The 22,849-nt window shown below is 40.8% G+C and overlaps 2 protein-coding genes across 2 annotated transcripts; both read right to left on the reverse strand.

Annotated features, from left to right (window-relative positions):
• Positions 1-658: 658 nt before the first annotated feature.
• On the reverse strand, positions 659-15,787 carry slc7a8b (solute carrier family 7 member 8b). Its single transcript, XM_032531125.1, has 13 exons — positions 15,776-15,787; positions 11,390-11,584; positions 10,692-10,932; positions 8,508-8,712; positions 7,860-8,011; positions 6,834-6,959; positions 4,927-5,080; positions 4,217-4,340; positions 3,870-3,973; positions 3,276-3,372; positions 3,028-3,177; positions 2,448-2,625; positions 659-1,953 (listed from the first exon to the last, which is right to left on the reverse strand). The coding sequence occupies exons 3-13, from the start codon at positions 10,876-10,878 to the stop codon at positions 1,835-1,837; spliced, it is 1,596 nt and encodes a 531-aa protein (XP_032387016.1). The 5' UTR covers positions 10,879-10,932; positions 11,390-11,584; positions 15,776-15,787; the 3' UTR covers positions 659-1,834.
• Positions 12,794-21,451, reverse strand: prmt5 (protein arginine methyltransferase 5). Its single transcript, XM_032531124.1, has 16 exons — positions 21,247-21,451; positions 20,807-20,925; positions 20,293-20,378; positions 19,966-20,100; positions 19,739-19,851; positions 19,562-19,611; positions 19,291-19,454; positions 18,862-19,023; positions 17,820-17,897; positions 17,354-17,412; positions 16,455-16,577; positions 16,087-16,262; positions 14,054-14,257; positions 13,713-13,823; positions 13,570-13,634; positions 12,794-13,456 (listed from the first exon to the last, which is right to left on the reverse strand). The coding sequence occupies exons 1-16, from the start codon at positions 21,378-21,380 to the stop codon at positions 13,304-13,306; spliced, it is 1,932 nt and encodes a 643-aa protein (XP_032387015.1). The 5' UTR covers positions 21,381-21,451; the 3' UTR covers positions 12,794-13,303.
• Positions 21,452-22,849: the final 1,398 nt, after the last annotated feature.

Consider the following 22,849-nt stretch of genomic DNA (forward strand, 5'->3'; position numbering starts at 1 on the left):
CGAATGTATAAACCCTGCTTAAAATTCTGTACACTTTTGAGAACAGGCCTTTCCACAGCAGACAATTTAATGTGTCACATTTAAAAATATATATTATTAAATCACACCTGTGCTTTGCCTGCTGTGACAAGTCAAATCTACAGGGAAAAGGGTTTATTATTCCAGTAATTAGGTATGATTTACATTTTTTTGTCTAAACTCAAGGTCCACTGCTTTTTTCAGGCCTTTCACCGCATCTCATGGTCTACATCAAAATTATTACTTGTGTTAAATCACAAGTGTGTGTTGTCATGGCCAGGGCAAGTTGCATCCTGTATATTATATCTCAAATTATATCATAAGAAATATACATATTAAAAGGAATCTACATGTACTCTAATTATTACTTCTCATACCTTTAAAGTGGTAGTGGCTTAGTCTAATTGTACTTCTCACCCTAAATAGCGATAACAGGGGACTGCAGACTACAAATCGCTAAATTAAGACTGGATTACCAAACTGGCAAAATGTGCTGCCCCAGTCCCCCACAGACCCAAGCTCCCGAAAGCTTTAGGCTTTCTTTGTGTAATTATCTTTACACAGCATTTAAAAATATTTGTTTACGATGGTTAACAAAATCTTACTAGAATAGAAATATGTGACCTATAGGCTGCATGGATTAGAAGTTCTCCACCAAAAATCTCCAATTGATGTAACATTTGGGTACAAAACGGTTTCAGGCTTTTATTTTGAAGGCACATTCATGTATTTTCCTTTCTTATTTAGGGCAAAGTGACATCTTGACCCAGCTAGGCTTGTCATAGCCGCCCATGACTTCCGCAATTTGATCGCTCATTGTGCGTGGACTCCGCCTCTTCTACGTCAGGTGTTCCAACAGGTGGATGAAACATTAATGAGGGGAGCACGGTACTAATACCACCACCTCAGTATACAGCACAAGGCAGCACAGTAAAATACATTAGGAAAATTAAGCACCCCAGTATCATTTAACCAATACCAAAAGATGTCAAACATAATTCAGGTGATACAAATACCTAAGAAAAATCACAAGATCTTTAGTAATTAGGTAGATGGTCACTATATGCCAAATATGCATTGAAAACGCACTTTGGGGAATTGGATTTTCTACCATGAGCTTTCTATTGATTAATAAATCAAGAAAATGAATACAGCTGTGTTTTGACGTTACCTCTCTTCATGCATGTGGACAGTTCATTTTTTACTACTTCTTTGGAAAACAGAAAGCACGTCATCTTAAGAGAACATTTTTAAAAAGGGAAAAATAATCCACCAGCCGCCGAGAGATCTGGAGCCCTAAATGCAAGGAAAAGCTAATCTTAATTCTTCAAAGCCATATCTGCCTCTATGTAATAAAAGGGAAACATTTTAATGAATCATTTATACAATAAGAATAAACCCCATTAAACCAGCTGGAAATTGTCATTTTAGTGCGACTATAATGGGGTGAGATTATAAACACAGACCTTGAACAATACAATACAGCGTGCATATAAAAATATTTCTCCACTACTTCCAAGACCCAAACAGCAAACCATAAAAGACAAAACAAAAGGACAACGTCTTAAATTCTAATGTGAAAATGTGTCAAATATCAAAACTTCAGTGTTTCATTAATTCATAATTCATCTCAAACATTTGTTCCCTGGCTATACATTGAAATGGTGGTTAGCCTTAAGGGCAGTCAAAAATAGAGCTAGAAAGTCCAGCGTTGTAAAACAAGTGAATATGTATGCTAAGTTTTCTGAGTTTTCTCCAAGTGCCTTTTCCTCCCAAAAAAAGTGTGAGACATTGTCTGTGTTTTTTATAATGCACATCAGACGTTTGAGGGCTCGTCTTCTCCATCTTTGTTTTGAGGTCCATGGGGCGCCACGTTCTCCTTCATGACTGGATAGACCACCAAACAGAGCTTTTGGCACAGATGAGTCAGTTTACCTGATATAGTTGGGAAAGAGACAAAGAAAAACACTTTGATATTAGAGTTAACGGTTCATATGGAAATTTCTTATTTACTTGTTGGTATGTATCCTGATTAAAATACAATTTTATTTCTATGCTCTCCATCAAACTGGGTTCACTTTTTAAATGAATCCTCTACTTTATAGGAGGTACAATTACATCGATACCATATTTCCTTCTATTTGAAAAAATACTTAAGTTAGATCGTATTTAAAATTGCCCAATAACAAGTGGAGCAGGGTCCTCTTTAATGCTGACAAATGTAAAACTGAACATCTGTGTACTTTAACTTCTTAACCCATGTATTTAATACTAAACCAAACTTTACATAATTCACTTTTGAAGTGGACAGACCTTATTTTTACAGTCCATGGGACAGACTCACATTTGCAAGCATCTCAAAGTTGAAACAACATTCTTGAATTCAAGACCTGGCATCTTTTATCTAAGACACCGGGATGTTGCCTTACCAATGGTAAAATCACAACACTGCGGCTTGTTTTCCCAGTATACTCCCAGGAAATATACAGGGACACCAGACATCATAATTGCCAGACCAATACCGCAGACGACTGGTTCAGAGTAAAGGGAAAACACCAGCAGGAAGGCCCAGAACAGCAGATAGATCACTGGCCATATCAGGCTCACCTGGAGGATGAGGAAGAGACAGGGTTGCAAAAGAGAAAAGTGAAAGAAAATTTTAAAAATCACATGTGGTTTTATCTATTAAACAATTATTCATACATTTAAGACACCTTTTTGATAGTTTTTGTGAGGCAGTCAGTTCAGAGTCATTACTTCAAAAGATTTGTGAAATTGGATTGTTGGTTATGAACCAGAATTAGCAACACATTACAAGCTTGGCCTAAAAGTTAGCTCTGTAGCCTTACATAGGCTGAGCCATATTAAGTATACTGTATGTATAGTGTGGCATTCATCGAAAATATACAAGGAGGAAAATGGTTTTAAACTCTTGTGTGTTGTTACTATGCCCTGCCACTTGATTGTTTGTATAAATGGTGGCAAACCAAAACGCGTGTGTGACTTTACCTTGATGGGTCGATGCAGGTCGGGCTCTTTGATGCGCAGCACAATCTGCCCGGCAACAGTGACCCCATAGAAGAGGTAGTTGATGAAACCCACGTAGTTTATGAGGGTGTAAATGTCACTGGTGCACAACATCAGCAGAGTGGAAATCAACTGAATGTGGTGAGGGGGGGGATATGTTATCATTTCTGCACAAGATGAGGACAAAGCGCACACAAAAGGACAAACGGTAGATGTTGTTTTTGACTCACAGTAAACAGTAAAGCTGGGATAGGAGTGCAGCGTGTGACGTGAATCATGGCCAGCAGACGTGGGAGATGGCCTTCCCTCGCTCCGGCGAAAAACAGCCTGAGAGACGGAACCAAAGACCGTTTAGTGCTGAGAGCCGAGCCTGCTGGTGCATGCTAAACGCGTGCACTCGCCAGCTGAGAGCTCAGGAAACACAGTTCAGGTGATTATGGAAGCACCAGTGAAGAGACAGGGCATACGTGGACCAAAACAGGAGTAAAAATGTCTGCTGTACTTTGGAATGTGTTATTGGTCAAGTGGGGTTATCTTACCAGAGTTAAATATGTTCCTAGAGGAATACAACTTTCTATTCAGTCTATTACCCCACAACCTGAACTCCAGCTTGTGGTCCTAGAGATGAGCATTTACAATGCTCATGCATTTTATTCCTGTTTAGCTTCTCATTTTCACCCTGCTTCCAGTTTCTCCATGTACATCTACAGGTATTGGCCTAAAATATCGGCATGGAAATAAAAAAAGAACAACAAAAAAAACATGGCAACTGCAAAAGCTGTAATGAGATGAGCAGGACAGAAAGGGGGGGGGGGCAAACTGACCGCGACGACGTGAAGAGGGAGCCATTGACCCCCCCGAAGGTGGAGAGCGCCACAGAGATGGGCATAATCCATGACATAACTCCTAGCAATTTCTCTCCAAATGTCTGGGAGAAATATTAGGAGTAGAGAAGAGGAGGAGGAGACAACAAGTACACATACTTGAATAACAGCCACTAAATCAAGACATTTTAAAATGGAGAGCAAAAGGGGAGACAAGACTCAACATTACAAGCTTTATGTTACAAAGAGAAACATGGGTCAGACGATCAATGTGGTTACAAAGACTAACACGCTTCTAGCTGCATGCATTTCCTACATTACAAGTTACTGTTGGTCCGTTTTCTCACCACTGCCACAGCGTTGGAGGCCAGCAGCTCCTGCGGGCTCATGGCTGTGATGTAGGCCACGTTGGCAAACACATAAACGAAGGTGACCACGGGGATAGAGATGAAGATCGCACGTGGTAGATTCCTGGGAGGATGGGAGACCAGATTACGGTTCATGGTACATTAACCATTTCTGTGACGTTTTGGTGTTACCACAGAAAAACATCACTAACCTTAAATTCAACAAGTGAAACATATGGATACATAATCCAAAACAATTCCTAACAAACGAAATCAGATTTATCTTATTTACCTACAAAAAAAACAACAATTCTTGCCTTCTTTTTTTATATAAATTGGATGGATTGGATACATCCGTCTTGGATCACATTAGATTGTCTAGGTGTACCTAATACAGTGGCCACAGAGTGTATATGAAACATGCATTTTGTATGTACGAGTGTGTGTGTCTGATGCATTTGGTACTTATATCAAGTAATGGATTTTTTTCAGTGAGTAAATCACACAAACATCTTCCAAGATTTAGAAAAACTCTGGAAATTCAATCTAAATTAAATCGCTTAATTCTTAACGTATCATGATTTAATTTCTTGTTTTTGTAAAGACATCTTTACACAACCATTTGTTTTATAATCTTAATAGCACAAAACATTTTTTAATCTTTTAATGCATTTTTATTTTTTTATTGCTCTTTCAAATGTGAATGTTACCTGTATGGATCAACCAACTCCTCTGTGACGTAGTTGAGGAAGTTCCAGCCTCCATAAGCAAAGGAGCCTTGTAAGAAGGACAAAGCTATCTGACCGACACCATAGTCTCGGAAGGTCTCAAAGGCGTGTGCCGGCTCCAGCCAGTAATAGTGACCTGGGAACAAAATCACATGTCCGATTTCATTGAAATTAAGTCCAACTTCATGTGAGCTACTTTTATACTACCACAATCGGAGCAGCAGAGGTCACCAGACAACATACTTCTACAGGGTGTTTAAAAAAATAAATAAAAAAAATAAAAAAATAAATAAAAAAGGTCTCTCTTTTGTGATTATTCCAGATTATACACAATTTGTTCCTTTTTTATTATAGTTGCAGAGATCTAATGTGTTAACTATACATTTCATCTACAAATACATATTTCTGTTAATACCAGATCACACAAAAAGGTATAGACAAAGGAGAAATTAACTAGACTGCATCTCCAGCTTCTATGTTAAAGTGGAATATGAGTCGACTAAGTCACGTGTGTGTGTGTGTGTGTGTGTGTTACGAGTGGTATGAAGCACTATGAGGGAATTTATTCCTTCACTCACATTGGAATCACAAATCCCATGGGACCCCAAACCACTTCATATGCACTGTATAGCCTACTACTGACTTACAGTATACGCTACGTCTACATCAGAGTTAGAATATAATCACTAAATATCACAATGAAAATGCTGAGTACCTAATCAGACAGTTGCCTCATGGCAGTGCATTACCCACCTGGCCCGTTATGAGAGCTAATCAGCACATATCTATGTTAATCAACCACCAGAACCAGACTGTGTGTGTGAGCACACACAGAGACAGTGAGACAGAGACATAGAGAGAGAGAGACAGAGACATAGAGAGAGAGAGAGACATAGAGAGAGAGAGACATAGAGAGAGAGAGAGATTTTATTGTTTTCTTTGTCGTCAACAATATTGCATGTTGATAAGTTTTAAGTATGGATTTGATTCACAGGGGTATTTTGTCAACGGTGATGTTATTTGTGTTAGCAGTAGGCCTACACTTTAACCAAACCCAGGGTAAGTCTGATCAAAACTGCTGTCTTTCCCCAGTCAGCTCAGAGATAGTCTGCACTGCACAGCGCTGTGGAGGAATAAGCTCCAAGATTAGGTTATCTTAAGTGGTGAATGTAGGGCACCCGGATAGCTCAGTTGGTAGAGCAGGCGCCCATATATAGAAGTTCACTCCTCAATGAAGCGGGCCGGGTAAGACTATGACCTGCGCGCCTTTCTCTCCCCCCCCTTATTCAACACAACAGTTGTGACGTTCCTTTCAGCTATCTGCTCGTGCTACAGGAACGGAAAGAAAAGTTTGCTCGGTATATCCAGCAATCATGTGACATTAGCATCTGCAAAAAGTAAACAATAGCCCAAGCCGGTAACCCCCCGCCCCCACCCGCCGTCCAGAGCATGTAAACAGTTTTCTGCACCAGCAGTTTATTGTTTAACTGTTTATTTTTAATATCCAATACTGTGTAAATTGCTCTAACATCCAAACCTCAAGTCCATTGGTTGCCCAGGAAACCAAGTGTGAAGTAGATTGGAATCACACACAGAGAGACAGAGATTTCCAAACTAGGGGCCAAGGGAAGAGGAGGATGAGGTGATTAATAAGAAATAAAAATAACACCTGGATAGCTTTCCCTCTTCAGACCTCAAAAAACTCTGAGAAGGGAACATCACTCTTTGAATTGCTCACAACTCAGGGATCATGCAACATACACTGTTGACACTGCTTCACTTTAAAAGGGCTAAAAGCCAAAAAGATTAGGAACACTGCCCTAAGAGAGAGACATGGACAGTAACAGAATTGTAGGCTTTGACAAAGAGACCGACAGAGCGAATACTACCTTTGCATATTTGGACAGCACCCATGACAATGATGAGACCCAAGGCAAAAAGCTTGCCAGCGGTGAAGACATCTTGGACACATGTGGCCCAGCGCACACTGTAGCAGTTCACCCACGTCAACAACACTACAGGGACAGCAAGAGAAAAATTAGAATGATATCTGTTGTCATGCAAGGGATGCAATTGGTCCATTCCACTAACATACAGCATGTTCCTACAAATAATATGGTGCAATCTAAAAGTGTAAAAAAAATGGACTCAAGCATGCAAAAGAGTCTACAGCCATGCTAGCAATGTTGTAAGGCTGCACTTGGAGCTAAATGCTAAAACACATAAGTTTAGCATGCCAATTCATTGTAAATGTGATCATCCTAATCATTTACATTGTTTTTGGGATATTTCAGCCTGGACCACGATGGTGGGCCGACAGACAGACGGACGGAGATAGTCATCGCAAGAGCCATCAACGCAGCATAGGCAGGGATATCCTGTAACTAGTATGGCTCAAGCTCCTATACAGCACATAATGAACTGATGCATTATTAATACAGCATATTTTGTTACCTGGTACATTAAATTTCAGTTTGCAACGCAGGTTTATTGTTCACAATTTGTACCCAGCTTGTCATCAAGCTCAAGCCAAGATTACTCAAATTATTTAACTTGAATTATTTTTTCAGAGTTGACAAAGCTCCTCCAGACACAAGACATTATAAAACTGTTTTACAGGCTGGGATGTACTCTTGGGAGTGCTGCATTTGGTGTGCATTTGCTGACAAGCAAAATTGTTTTTGCATTCACTGCCTCTTGTACACACTAACCAACAATTAAATCTGCCACCCATAAGGGTTTCTTTTGACAGAGTTGCGCATCTTTGAGAAGAGTTTTGACAAAATACAATACATTTATCATGTCTGAAATTATTCTTCAAAGTGGGCTTTTAATGCTGTGTCATGATCTGTATCTGTTAATGCACTAGCCTGAACCAATAGCCATTTAATCATCAGTTTAAATGTATGACTCACTCAGGCAGACACCAGCCAGCAAGCGTAAGCCACTCTCTGGGGGGAGGCAGGAGGGGAAGATGGGCTGCAGGACGTAGTTTGAAAAAGTGAGAGCAATCACAGCCTGGTTAGTGGGGTAAATAACCAACACTGCAATCCACAGACGCAGAAACCTGCAGACAACACGAGTAGGAGTTACTGAGACATAGCAACATACCACACACCACAGTCAACAGCTCAACAGTGTGAGAGCATGCCAGCTCTCCTTACCACAAAATGTTATTGGAAAAAAGGAAGTTAAGCATATTAGCGGAGTGCATTATAGAAATGCACTGGGGCATTGTTGATAAAGACAAGAGTAATGACTGAAACTGGGTCAGTGACATTCTGGGATGCTGGGAATACAGAACACAATACATTAGAGAGGATTTAATTATATGGTGAGCATGGTTGTGGAGGAGAGATGGAGACGGGGTTGACAGCAAGTTCTCATTAATTAAAACAGGTCTCCCCCCCAATGAGACAATCCCAGTTAACTTTGTACAGTATACATTGTTTCAACACTTTACACAGTGTCCTTGCGTCAAATTTATGTAGAAGCTCACCTATGGCTTTTGATTGGCTTTTCCACTCAGTCAGCTAAATCAGATTTTTAAATCTTGTCCTCACCCTGCCAGTCCTCCAAAGATGTCCTTGACATAGGAGTAGTCTCCTCCTGACTTGGGAATGGTCACACCTAACTCGGCATAGCAGAGAGCACCAATGGCTGTGATAACTCCAGTGGTAACCCACACAATGATGGCCACACCCACGGAGCTAGCATTCTCCAGGACCCCCTTTGGACTCACAAAAATCCCTGATCCAATGATGTTGCCTGAGTGAGGGGCGGAAAACAGAAGACAGGTTAAGAACCAAAAATCAGACACAGGGTTGAATGCTCAGGTCAATGCTAGATTTTTATATATATATATTTTTTTTAAACACAAGAAATAAACGACCTGCTCTTGGAGAGACAGTTAACCAAGATCAGGTAATTTATTTTCTCTACAGACTAGAAAAGAACATCTGTGCTTTTATTGCCTCCAGACTAAAATTGTTTTATTGCCATTTAGGGGGAAACATCCAAAGACTGCAGTTGATACAAATGCTGATACCAGGCTTTCAACTAGCATTAAGAGAAGTGACCACATCACAGCAATCATTGCTTCCTTGCACTGGTTACCTGTTAGTTTTTCAAGTGAGTAAGGATTGTACTGCTTGTTTTTAAGGCCCTTAATGCTTTGGCCCCTGCCTATTTATGTGATCCGCGAATTCCTTATGAGCCGGACCGCTGCTTGAGATCCTCTGGCAGGGCCCTACTAATGGTTGCAAGATCTCAAATGGCCAACAAAAGGTGACCGGGCTGTTTTTGCTGTGTGGGGGCCCTCTGCTGTGGAACTCCCTGCCTAAGGATCTCAGGCTAGCAAACTCAATATCTCACTCACCTAACTCATTTTTATGGATTTCTCTTAACCAATGGTATAGTATGGCAATGGAAAATGTCACTCATCTTCTGTATAAATAAGCATAACATTGCATATATTATGCTCATCAAACCGCACAAAAACAAGCTTAAAGGCATTTAACTGATTTCAGAGTATAAGAGAACGATACAACTTCCTGTCACAAAACCCCATTTTCTGTAGTGTTCATGTTTTGCAACTGATACAGAATTACCTTGGGCTTTGTGTGGGTTTCTTTTGGGCTGCTGCTCAGCCTAGCCCTGGTCCACAGTGGATTTTCTGTGCATGGTACACACACTACTGGATCATATTATTGTTTCACAGGCTATGATATGATTTTTTAGCAGCCTGATCCTGCCCTTGGGACTGGCCGAACAGGTATCCCATGTTTCCCAAGGAGATGGCAGAATGAGTTTATCTCTTTTGTGCAACTCTTAAGACCAACAAACAAATAAAGGCAGGCACAGTAGCTAGAAAAAGATGACAAGTGTAGTGCACCTATGACACTGGCCAGTGCCTATCCTGAATTTTTGAAAATAAGGTACTTGCCACTTTGGGCAGTTTTTAATGTGCGGCGACAACTTCTAGGAAAACAGCAGTTGTCACTTACTGGATGTATGGGCTGTTAAGCTTGGATTAAAAGCAATTATGCATCTGTGACTAAAAGAAAGCACTTGAAGTCCGACTCAGCAAGTTTAGGAACAAAGACCGTCACAAGGATTATATAAATTTAGAAGGATTAAGTTGTAAAATTACTATTGTTCTCTTTTTTGTGGATCAAATTTGGTTAATGTTACCTTTTAAATATGCGTATCATATTAATTTGACTAACAATACATTTGAACATTATTCTTCAGATGACACTTATTTACTCATTAAAATACATATATCATACTGAGGCGGCCACATAAATAAGGGTTTAGCAGCTTCTTGTCAATAAAGCAACCACCCAACCATGCTTGAGATGGGGATGGAAAATGTGGTCTTTAATAGTAGACACTATCATTATAGTGGGATTGCTTTTTATTGACATTTCTCTTTTTTCCCTCTCTACATGTATGGGAGGTAGGCCCACAAAGCAGGTTTCTTGGGGAGGGGGGGGGGGGGGGGGGTCTTCAATCAAGTTCTCTTACATTTACAAAGTAAAGGCTTCTGTTTCACAGTACTGTGCAGGGTCCGAAATTAACGAACACAGGTTCGTGGGTGTCGCGCTTTCCGTTGAGAGCCACTTACTCAACTGTTATATGAAATTAATTATTAATGCAAAAAAATTGTGTTTTCATACAATCTTGTGGGAGCTTCACTGCCTGGGGGTGATATAACACTTAGGCTACATCCCATGTATACTCACCGATTATAATGGCACAGGCACTGACTAGGCCGATCTGTTTTTTCAGAGCCACCCCAGAGCTTCCTCCTGCATCTTTCCACACACCCGAGTGGGAGACTTGGAGCTCCGAGTGACTGCCCCCCCCGCCGCCGCCGCCGCCGCCGCCGCTGCTGCTGCTGCTGCTGCGCTTCCTCGGACCCACGGTCATCCTAAAGTCCTGCTCAGCGTGCCCCCTCTTTTGTGGGCAGCCTCCCTACTAAGCCTACCAAAAATACAGAATTTTTTTTTTTTTTTTTAAACACATCCACAACTCATCAATTCAAAATTTCCTGGACAAGTGTGCTCCTTTTTCCACTTTTATATCTTACATTACAAGGTCAAAAATGCTCGAGGGCAGTTTCCGTTACTGTAGGCACGTGTGCTAAAATTAGAAACCAGAATTAATAATTCGAAGAACGGAAATATGAACGGCATGTAAGCTACTTACCACAAACAGACTAAATAATTTGAATTTGTTAAACAAAATGAGAAGTAGCCTACCGATAGATTAAAAACAATCGTAGCTGTAGCCTATGTGGAGTTCAACTTTACAAGTTTAACACGTCTCGCGAGTTTGTTTCCTGTTTAACCAACAAGACTGTGAATGTACACTTAACACATCAGCACTGAGCACGTGGTCTTTGTTTTGCTGTAGGTTATACACAACAATTCGGACCCACCTTTTCAGAAGCTGTGACTCGAACCCCCCCCCTAAAAGCTCCCTGTTAAAGTGACGGACTTCATGTTCGGCATCACTCCTGTCGGCTAGCCTTGATAACAGAAGACCTCCCGCTGACAGCCTCGATAAATAGAAAAGCTGGTTATTTTACACCAATCATCGCAGCCCAAATTGTCAACACGTCTCACGCCCCGCCCTCTGACCATCAGCTCCATTTTTGCCATTGACAAAATACACAAGCTGAAGAATCACCAGAAACATCTACAGAAGACTTTAATAAGCTTAATGTAAAAAAAAAAAAAAGAGAAATGGATGTAGGACTTCAAACACATTGCAAACATACAAAATACTGCTTGTTTTAAATGAGGGTTCAGGACAGTCCTAGCCTACATCCACAAACCAGTAATGGGATTGCCTGTAGCTCAACTGAACACTAAATAAGGTGTCTAACCACCAGTTTCTTAAAAATTAGGTCAAATTATATCTTATGGTTACTTTAACGTGTAAGCTTATTAACTTACTTTAGTTCCTTGCATAAATGTAAGAATGCTAAACAGTGTAGGATCTTACATGGATGAGTCTGTCTGCATTTTTTCCCACAATTGCTTAAGCAGGCAAAATACACAAACATCCCATTTGATCCCAGTTGCATGCCTATTTTAAGCAACTGCTACTTGTAAACTGTACAAACCCATTCAAGAAATAAGATAAGACCGGACGGCGTGTATTTGTAGGCCTACACTTCCTGTTTTTGGAGCAAAAGAGGAACGATTAACAGTCTGCGCTCAGCTTCAAACAACAACGTTAAAAAGATGTGGTGTAGTCATGGAGTCTGACCTGAATTTTAACAGCCACATTAAGACAATTAAAGAGTCAGCCTATTATCACTTTAAGAATATATCAAGCGTTAAAGGACTTATGTGTCAACAGGATTTGGGGGGTGGGGGGGAATGTGTCAGGAAGTGGTGTCAGGCTCCAGAAACGCTCATGCTGGCAAACCATCATATTGAGCCGGATCACTGTCAGTTGTGATTGAAGTGCATATTATAGTGCTTTTAGTTAAATTGATTTCGGCCAGGCACTGATGCAGAAACACTTGTGCACTACATTGTTTCAAATTTAGATCTAGAAGTGCTGCGGAACAAGACTCCTGAGATAATGAACTTCCACCGCAGCAAAGTAAATTTATGACACAGACCTCCCAGTTGTCCCTCCATTGGTCTACTACATCCCATTAGGTAAGGTTGGAGTATACTATCAATTCTGATTTCTTGTGGTCCAGCAGATTATCATCTGAGGGTGAAATCTACTGGACAACTCCTTACAGCTCTAAAATTATTTAATTATTCACAAACATTTACATTCTGATCCGAGCATGGTGGTGCCAAACAAAGTACAGAGAATATGGAGAACATTACAGTGTTGTTTTTATTGACATGGTTTAAACATACAGAAACAAGCAACAAAAAGGTATGTAGGGACATTTCTCCCCCCCCCCCCCCCCACCTTCCTCCAACCAGCTTGTGTTGAGGGGATTTGTGTTTTTATCAGTATGGAAGTATTGGTAAGGAATGTGTTTCATAAGGCAAAGGTTCTGTTGGATCAAGTGTACATGTTTGACTGCAACACCTGCTCAGAACAGAAAAAACACATTAAATATAAACCAGTGGCGAGGTGTTTGACCTGATCTGGATGAGCCAATGGCACAGCAATAAAACACTGTGTGCAGGTGATAGATAGGTTTATCCAATCAACTTCTTCATTGCTGGGTCATTTTAAAACCCAGATGCACACTAGCGGATTTGCATTACAAGTTCAGGTTTTATATGTGTTTATAAAAAGAGCCTTTAACTGCCACCAGATTTTACAGAAACGTGTGTGTATGTGTGTTGGCGGGCGTGCTGATGAGACATCTTCACAGGCCGATTGTGTAGGAGCGTCCTGCTGGATTATGGATGGCGGAGCAGGAGGGCTCGGTCACGGCCCATTCATACCACACCTTCTTCCCGTTGTTACAGCGCCAGAATCGCACTGTGACATCATCATCCCGGGATATAAGGATGGGTTGCTATTGGACGGAAGAAGAATTAATTAATAAATGTAATTAATTTGTGAATATAATAATGTATACTGTTACATTTATGAGGCCAAAGTGTTCTATTGACTGGCTGCATAACTTACTTTGAGGGGGAAGAGGATGGGGAACCAGGAGAACATTCCAGGTGAATGTGTATCTGGTTTTATACCTGCCACAAACACACAATATGAACATTAACATTCAGATTTAATCTTAGCATAACATCCTCTTTATAAAAATGACTTACTGAGTGTGACATCTTTGTACAGTGTGGTCTCAAAGTAGCCAGCAAAACCATGGAGCACAGAGTTACAACCCACTGAGAATCTGAGGCACTGGTACCGGTTATTGTTCATGTCTGAAAGAAGACAGATTGCATGGTCAACATTTTCAAAGAGCAAGTCAATACAGTAAATAACCTATCTACCATAAGACAAACAAAAACGTTTAGTAGAAGTGATATTAGGTTACAAGACATTAGGTTAAAAAGATTGTATCAATGGATTGTACAAATTCTATTTTAGTGCAGTGTGCAGTCTGAATACAAGGAGCAGAACAATAGTTTGAGTTGAGTGTGTTTGTGTCTACCTGTTGTGGGGTGTCTGAAGGTGAAGCACGCTTTGGGGTCAGCCAACTGGTGGAAGTTATGGAGGCGCACTACGTAGGGCGTCTCAAAATGGCACTCTGGGTCCTTGTCACGTTCCCGGCACCCTCTCACTTCGTTGTAAAGCTTGGAGGAGGACAGGGGAGCTAGGAAGGACGTGTAGGAACAGGGGATGCTCACTCCATCATCTGAGTGACAAGACCAGACGAGGAAAAGGGGAAAGAGAAAGTGATTTGAGATGCAAGGAAGCATAAAAGGTAATGGAGGATGACAAACGCTTTCCCCTTTGGTATAATGTGGCAAACAACCGAGGGTGCTCTGCATTTACAGCATCTACCTACAGTGCCTCGCGAAAGTATTCGGCCCCCTTGAACTTTTCAACCTTTTGACACATTTCAGGCTTCAAACATAAAGGTATAACATTTTTAATTTTTGTGAAGAATCACCAACAAGTGGGACACAATTGTGAAGTGGAACGAAATCTATTGGATATTTTAAACTTTTTTAGCAAATAAAAAACTGAAAAGTGGTGCGTGCAAAATTATTTGGCCCCCTTGCGTTAATACTTTGTAGAGCCACCTTTTGCTGCGATTACAGCTGCAAGTCGCTTGGGGTATGTCTCTATCAGTTTTGCACATCGAGAGACTGAAATTCTTGCCCATTCTTCCTTGCGAAACAGCTCGAGCTCAGTGAGGTTGGATGGAGAGCGTTTGTGAACAGCAGTTTTCAGTTCTTTCCACAGATTCTCGATTGGATTCAGGTCTGGACTTTGACTTGGCCATTCTAACACCTGGATACGTTTATTTGTGAACCATTCCTTTGTAGATTTTGCTGTATGTTTGGGATCATTGTCTTGTTGGAAGATAAATCTCCGTCCCAGTTTCAGGTCTTTTGCAGACTCCAACAGGTTTTCATCCAGAATGGTCCTGTATTTGGCTGCATCCATCTTCCCTGTCCCTGCTGAAGAAAAGCAGGCCCAAACCATGATGCTGCCACCACCATGTTTGACAGTGGGGATGGTGTGTTGAGGGTGATGAGCTGTGTTGCTTTTATGCCAAACATATCGTTTTGCATTGTGGCCAAAAAGTTCGATTTTGGTTTCATCTGACCAGAGCACCTTCTTCCACATGTCTGGTGTGTCTCCCAGGTGGCTTGTGGCAAACTTTAGATGAGACTTTTTATGGATATCTTTGAGAAATGGCTTTCTTCTTGCCACTCTTCCATGAAGGCCAGATTTGTGCAGTGTACGACTGATTGTTGTCCTATGGACAGACTGTCTCACCTCAGCTGGAGTTCTCTGCAGTTCATCCAGAGGGATCATGGGCCTCTTGGCTGCATCTCTGATCAGTCTTCTCCTTGTCTGAGCTGAAAGTTTACAGGGACGGCCAGGTCTTGGTAGATTTGCAGTGGTCTGATACTCCTTCCATTTCAAAATGATCGCTTGCACAGTGCTCATTGGGATGTTTAAAGCTTGGGAAATCTTTTTGTATCCAAATCCGGCTTTAAACATCTCCACAACAGTATTACGGACCTGCCTGGTGTGTTCCTTGGTCTTCATGATGCTGTCTGCGCTTTCAACAGAACCCTGAGACTATCACAGAGCAGGTGCATTTATACAGAGACTTCATCACACACACAGGTGGATTCTATTTATCACCATCAGTCATTTAGGACAACATTGGATCATTCAGAGATCCTCGCTGAACTTCTGGAGTGAGTTTGCTGCACTGAAAGTAAAAGGGGCCGAATAATTTTGCAAGCACCACTTTTCAGTTTTTTATTTGCTAAAAAAGTTTAAAATATCCAATAGATTTTGTTACACTTCACAATTGTGTCCCACTTGTTGGTGATTCTTCACAAAAAATAAAAATTTTATATCTTTATGTTTGAAGCCTGAAATGTGTCAAAAGGTTGAAAAGTTCAAGGGGGCCGAATACTTTCGCAAGGCACTGTATGTAGCTGATCATCTAAAAAAGGGAAACCAAGGTAGTTCACTTTAACCACACCGCTGAGGTACCTTTGAGAAAGTGCTGGGCTCCATCTAAGCACTCAGGAGAAAGTTCGTTGTCACCAAATGATCCCAGCAGCTCGCTGACGATGATGTCGGCTTTCTCAGGTGCTGCCCAATCTCGCATGTCACATGACACCACGGTCACCTGTTCACCCCACTCCTCAAAGCGCCAATTCTCCAGCCTAACAAGTATGGACCAGTTCAAATGTTTGTGCATGGAATCAATACCACCAGCATTTCAAAATGTCTGGGCTCTACAAATTGATTTGGATGTATTCAGATGATAACAGTTCAACTGCAAAGGCAAGTATTTGCCTGTGAATATTTTCCCCCACTTGGGCACAGACGTGAGCTTTGACATATATTCCACTCACGTGATTACAGCATTGGGGTTTTTCTCCACAGCGTACACCTTTAGCTTCCTGTCGGCTTGTCTTGCAGCACGCAGAGACGCATTTACCAGGGGACCCCTACCTGCTCCCAACACCATCAACACCCTGTGAGAAAGAGACATTTTTTAAGCTGCCGGACGACCAAATCAGGGAGTAATGAAACAGGGTGTCTGCATTATCACTTTCCAAAAGGTCTCAAGACTAAAAAGAAACCCCAGAGCTTTCAAACTAAAATGGTGTCAGCAAAGTTTCCAAAATGTCTCCATTTTAGGGACTCGAAAAACACTGGAGTAGTGTGGACGCCAGGCGTAAACATAGCCAAAGATATGTGTTTTTACCGAAACCCCAACTGCTCTGGGCGCCTTTCCATGGGCAGCCCCTTCACTCTGACATCTCTCCATTTAGTGTATGTATAGGTACGGAGCGTGTGTGAGTAATTCAGGCCTGTGTGTAATAACACACATTGTAAATTGTAATTTCCCCTTGTGGGATTAATAAAGTATACATTATTAAAATTAAAACGGTTTGTGGATGTGGCCTGAGTATCTCCCTGTTCAACTACAGTACACTATATTTATATGGAGCTTTATCAGGTGTAGAGTGTGACAATTTATTGGGAATACCGTGACCCGCGGGATACAGGAGTCAATTTCACAGGATTTCCATTTTGGAACAGGATTTGTTTTGGGCAGTCACGTGATTGAGATATGACGGGAGTATTTTCGTGGACTCGGGATGGGAACGACAATTGATTCCCGTTTCACCCTCTAGTAGAGTGTGCAAAATGTAATCTCAAGGTATGAACCATTTTCCAGACACTAACAGCAATTTAAGAATTCAAACTATATTGTTAATGTTCAGATTTGGGTACAGATACTCACTGAACGTTTGTGTCTTTCTGCTCCTCTGGAACTCTGTCAAGTAGACATTTATAGACAGCCTGTAGACAAGGAAAAAATAGTGTCAGTATGTTGTGGGTTTCATCTAACCCAAACTTCACACTAAAACAAATGGTGTGAGAGTGCTACAAAAGGGACACAAGTGAAATTTTTCCTGTCGTACTGCTCTTCCTTCAGACACACACAGACTGTAAATAATATATTGTAAAAGTAAGCCTGGTGTAAGAATTGCCAAGATAGCTACTATGCTACCATTGATACAGGTCTTGAATCTGCTACCAAACCAACGGGTCCTCTATAAATAAAACACTCCACAGTAGGCTACATAATGAGCCCGCAACTAAAAGATTTCCACGCACACAGTGTAGGTGCTGTTTCCAAATTTACAACATAAATGTGAGAGATGTATGTGATGTGAATGGCTGACTTCAGGGTTTGATGGTCTTACCTGTTGGTATTGGGAATATTTAATAGGATCCTTCTCAAACACTTCATATGTCTGAGACTCCAGGTTGTCCATGAGTGGCTAAAAGGGAGGGGGAAAAAAATCAAAAAGGTTAAAAATAAATAAAACTTTCGCTCCACCTGTGTGTCTACAACTTTAGCGGAGGCTGTTTTGACCACAGAGATGTGAGTGACGGCTATCTTAAACACAGGGAAAAAGCCCAGGACACACATGACTAGATTCGTTTTCAGAATAAATGCTAAATACATGCATTTGGAAACAAGATTAATTGGATTAGATTCACAGGAGGTATAAAACATCTTACATGGGTCTCTTATAAATGAAGAAATCCCACTAAATTGTGAGTGGAAAGACTTTATTCTTTGATGTGGGTTTAAAAGAAAATCCTAACAATGACTGAAATTAAGGAAAACTCAAGAATATATACAGATTTTTTTAAAATATAAATTAAGCGTTTTACTGTAAACATTTTGGAAATTTGCCAAAAGTCTCACATTTGTGCACCTTGGTATAACAATTTTTTTTTTTAAATACTTAAGGTGATGTATAAAATAATTTGTTTCATAATTTCTGATAATAGCTGATATTTGATTTCAGGACATCTGACTAAATACAGGCTCAAAATAACATTTTTTACTGTATCAATTCGGAGAGTTTCAAACCTTGGAATGGCTACATTTATTAATACGAGGTGCTGTAGACATTGATAACACCAGCATACTTCAGACAATTGTATTTTGACCATTAGACAATGCTAAATGTGGGTGTGACTTTTGACGTGGCATCCCCATTCATATCTATACAACCAGTGTGTTTCTAATTAAACTGTTTACTAGAGCACAAAATTGTTTTTAAAATCAGAGTTCTTCATAGATTGAGCCAAGAGTCAAAGTGCACCAGATTGATGCATTTAACTCTAAATTGTTGTATTTTATTCCAGGGTAGCATGCCTCCGGACCCCCTTGAGGGTCCAAGGTCCCCCCACAAGTCTCCCTAAATACTGTGGGAAACACAATCCCCTTACCTGGAGCGGAGACTGCAGGTAGTCTTCATAGCCCTTGGCGAAGAGCTCGTAAGCATTGGGTGCAGGTCGGTTCTGGTTAAGGTATTCCAGGTACTGCAGGTAGGACCGGAAGTCCTTCTCAGTGTGGCGACTGGTGCCTGTGAAGATGAACTGGGCCTCCAACTGAGAAAAATAGATTGTTATTAATTAATTTCAATTCAATTTTATTTATAGTATCAATTCACAACAAGCGTTATCTCGAGACACTTTAAAGCAGGTCTAGACCACACTCCAGAATTTACAAGGACCCAACAGTTCCCCTTGTGGGATTAATTAGCATGTGTGAGTAATTCAAGCCTGTGTTTAATAGAGTGTAAATTGTAATTGAATGTAATTAAAACACTTCTGCATTTGGATGCTGATTAATTTCAGCTGAATGTGGAATTTTACCTTGAAAAGACTGAAGATTATTCTCTGATGGGCTTTTGACAGAACTGGGAAGCCCTTCTTATTAGTTAGGAAAATACTAGTGGGAAGAATGGCTGCTTTGATAGGTTCCCCAAGCCACTTATCAATCACAGCGTCTGACGGCATGTCTGCTGCAACTTCAATAGCTTCAGGAATACAAAAAAAGTAAATTATCAGTAGCAGGCACAACCATAATTATTTCTTAATGCACTGACTTTGCCCCAGGCTGGTGCTTCACAGCGTACTCTCTTACCGAGACAGATCCTCTTGTTGTAATCACAAAGGGTTCTAAATGAGTGCCACCTAAAAGGAGCAGAGGCAAGGAAACAAAATGAGTCAAGATTTCTATAGGAAATCAATGACAAAGACAAGTATTTTAGCATGCAGACAGCACCAGACTGCTCAGGAAGTGGACCGCTGTGAAACTAACCAGCCCCAGGTCTTTTCATCAACACTTGCGTCTTCGATGCAAGTGCTTGGTTCATTCTCAATCAGATCTTCCCGCATGTCCTCTGATGCCATCAGCGGGACACGTATCCAGAACTAATCAGACGCAGGGGACAACAACATTGATAAAGTCAGCTGTCTGTCTGACTTCTCTGCTAGATAAAGAGCAATCTATATGTGCATGTAGAGTTTGTTAATGCTGTGTCTTACATTTGAGGTGTGGTGTCCAGTGTGGATGTGGTTTAGCAGCACACGGGCTAAATTGGCACAGTGAGGGCCCTTTAGAGGGATCATGAAGACAGGCAGACCCAGGTAAGCTGAGAAGTTCAACTCCTGTGCCAAAGCCTGGAGAGAAAAACAGGAAAGGAAATGACGATGAGAGAATGACGGGATTATACAAGGAGACAGATTCTTAGGGGTTGACAGGAGAGGCTGGTCAAGATAAGTTCACTCATGACATTTTGGGATCAAAGAACCCTTTTAAGCATCAACATTCAAAATGTACATCAAAGAAATTGTCCAAGTGGAGGAGCTTACAGCCTCTGAGTTTCTGCGCTCTGTCTCGATTTCTGAATCTGCGTCGATCCATGGAGAGAGCTTTCCAACAATGAGAGTATTCCAATCTAGAGAAAGCAAAATGGATAGTTAAGACATAAAAAAGGCTCAATTGACTTATTACAGTGTCTTATCAATCCTTTGAGTCATCTAAGATCTCAATAATAACATACCAATTTTATTGGCCCCATGTTTTGCAAACAAAAAAAAAGCTTAAGCTAACATTTTATTTATACACCTGCTGCAATAGACTGATCAATGGGGAAAAGCTAAACAGCCAGCAAGTCACACATAAATAATGAACAATTCAATTAATCTACTTTTTAAATACATTGATACCCGTAGCTTTAGCTATGTCATAAAACTAGGATCTAAGTGATTTAGTGTGTCTATGGAGCATCTAGGGGGGGTAGTTCTCTTATTTACAGAGAGCGTGAAATAAGTTAATGACGACTAATGCCTGATATGATAGAAGACACAGGGTAGAAAGACAAACCTCTTCCGCACAGCAGGAGGTCTGATCGGGTATGAGCACCGGCTCGGGATTTAGCGGGCTCCAACTCAAACTCTCTCCTGAACCTCGAGTGGAACAGGGGCATGCACAGGAAGTCAAACCTGCGCACCAAAGAAAAGGGGGCATCACTTTAATATTGATGATTTATAATGTCAAGTAGAGGTGAAACGCAAAACTGTTTAGCCAACTCACTTAATACTAGCAGCATAACCCATATGAGTATAACAAACACTTCACACTAGTATCAAGCATCGTTGTGATTGGGCACGTGCTGATAATTCACCGGCTAGCTTAGCAAGCATCACGCACTGCCATTATGCTAGCAAACCCACACACGGGCATCGTGCTAGCAAAACAGCGCGTTTCTCTCGTAAGCTCACTTCGACAAAATAAGAACTTGCAGGGTGTAGCACTCTCCTCACCCAAGTTTGGCGACCGCAGCTAAAGTGTCTGCTACCTCCGGGACACAATTTAAATCTCTCCCGCAAGACACTCTGCTCCCCGTACTGCCGGACGCCATGACTTCAGCCGACTGAATGGATATGACTGGGACCATCTGGGAGCTCCGGCTTACGAAGAAACTGACGCCATCTTGGATCTGCAAGGACGTGTATGCTCAGTAAGTCACGCAAGATGATGAAGACCCAAAATGGCTTCGTAAGTACATCAGTTGCATTTCCCGTAGATTACCGCGATAACTGTGCATCCACGGTTTTTAGTTTATGAATATTGAAGTGGTTAAAGTGTATGCCATATAACCCTTTCTTCTACTGTCTATGATATAACCCATAGACAGTTAAAGAATATTAAATATATATCGTCACCTTCCTAAAATAATCGCCTAAGTCATTTCTTGACAAAAAGTATTTTCTTGCCTAAATCATCTCCTCATGGTGCTGGCCACCTCTGGTAAAATTTCCTACATTCTCAGTTGAACAGGTCATGTGATTCTACGCCTTTGTGTAACTGCCTAAGTCAAAATATGTTCAGTATTTGGTTCAGTTTTTTGTGTTTTCTGAAAAACGTGAAAAAAATGACTTAGGCGATTATTTTAGGAAGGTGACGATATGTATTTACTGTCGACCTTTATTAGCCTGGAAATCCCAGACCCAAATCCAAATGACTCGCTAAGCAAATTAAAATTGTGCTCCCGCGATAACTCTGGATTTCCAGGGTAGACCTTTCTTGCATCTGAAACAAACTCCCAGAAAACTGTATCCCTCAGTTATTTTAAATCAAAGCCAACGATTTTAGTTTTTTTATTCTGCCTTTTTTAAAGGCCTAATTGTTTATTTCTTACTGTGCACTGTAACTGCCGTTATTGTAGCCTTATGCATATACCTGTCTCATTCTATTTTAGATGTTTTTATATTCTCCTTAACTAATGTTTTTTTCCTTGCTCTATTGTTTATGTGTTTATAGGCTGTATTATTGCTTTGTTGCCAAAAACAGATTCTACAATATCCTCTGACAATTGAAAACATAGTCATTTTTATATTGTAAATAAATTAAGTAACAAAAAACAGAATCTGTTGTCAGAATAATTTGTTCTTCTGTGGTGTAGCGGGTCTCTGGGCCATATTCTAGACACAGCGTTTGTCAGAGGATCCTGCTGTTTGTGGTTGATGCCTGAAAATGATGAAAAGGATATGTATGAACGTGCACACAACTAGCAAGATGACTCTGTCACTCAGCAAAACATAAACAGTTTGCAGAAAATGGCTTCACTGGATATTACTTTCACAGCAGGTAAGATAAAATATCACTTACGTCAACTTAAATGGTTTTGAACTTAGGCCTATGTGTCATATTTGGGAGGGCTATAAAAGGGTAACAACTTTTCAGACTATTTGTTAGATGAGAAAGTGAGAGAAGATGGCAGCAGTCCCCATTACAAATAGTGAGATTTATGAGGTTTATGCATAGGGCTTAGGACAAAGATGGGCTCTGGTTAAATTTGTGTTTAAGGATTACTTTTTGCCTGCCACTCTCTGGGAAAGAGATTCAGATTTTCTAAACAAGACT

This window comes from Etheostoma spectabile, chromosome 12, assembly GCF_008692095.1.
Source record: "Etheostoma spectabile isolate EspeVRDwgs_2016 chromosome 12, UIUC_Espe_1.0, whole genome shotgun sequence".
Taxonomy (NCBI): domain Eukaryota; kingdom Metazoa; phylum Chordata; class Actinopteri; order Perciformes; family Percidae; genus Etheostoma; species Etheostoma spectabile.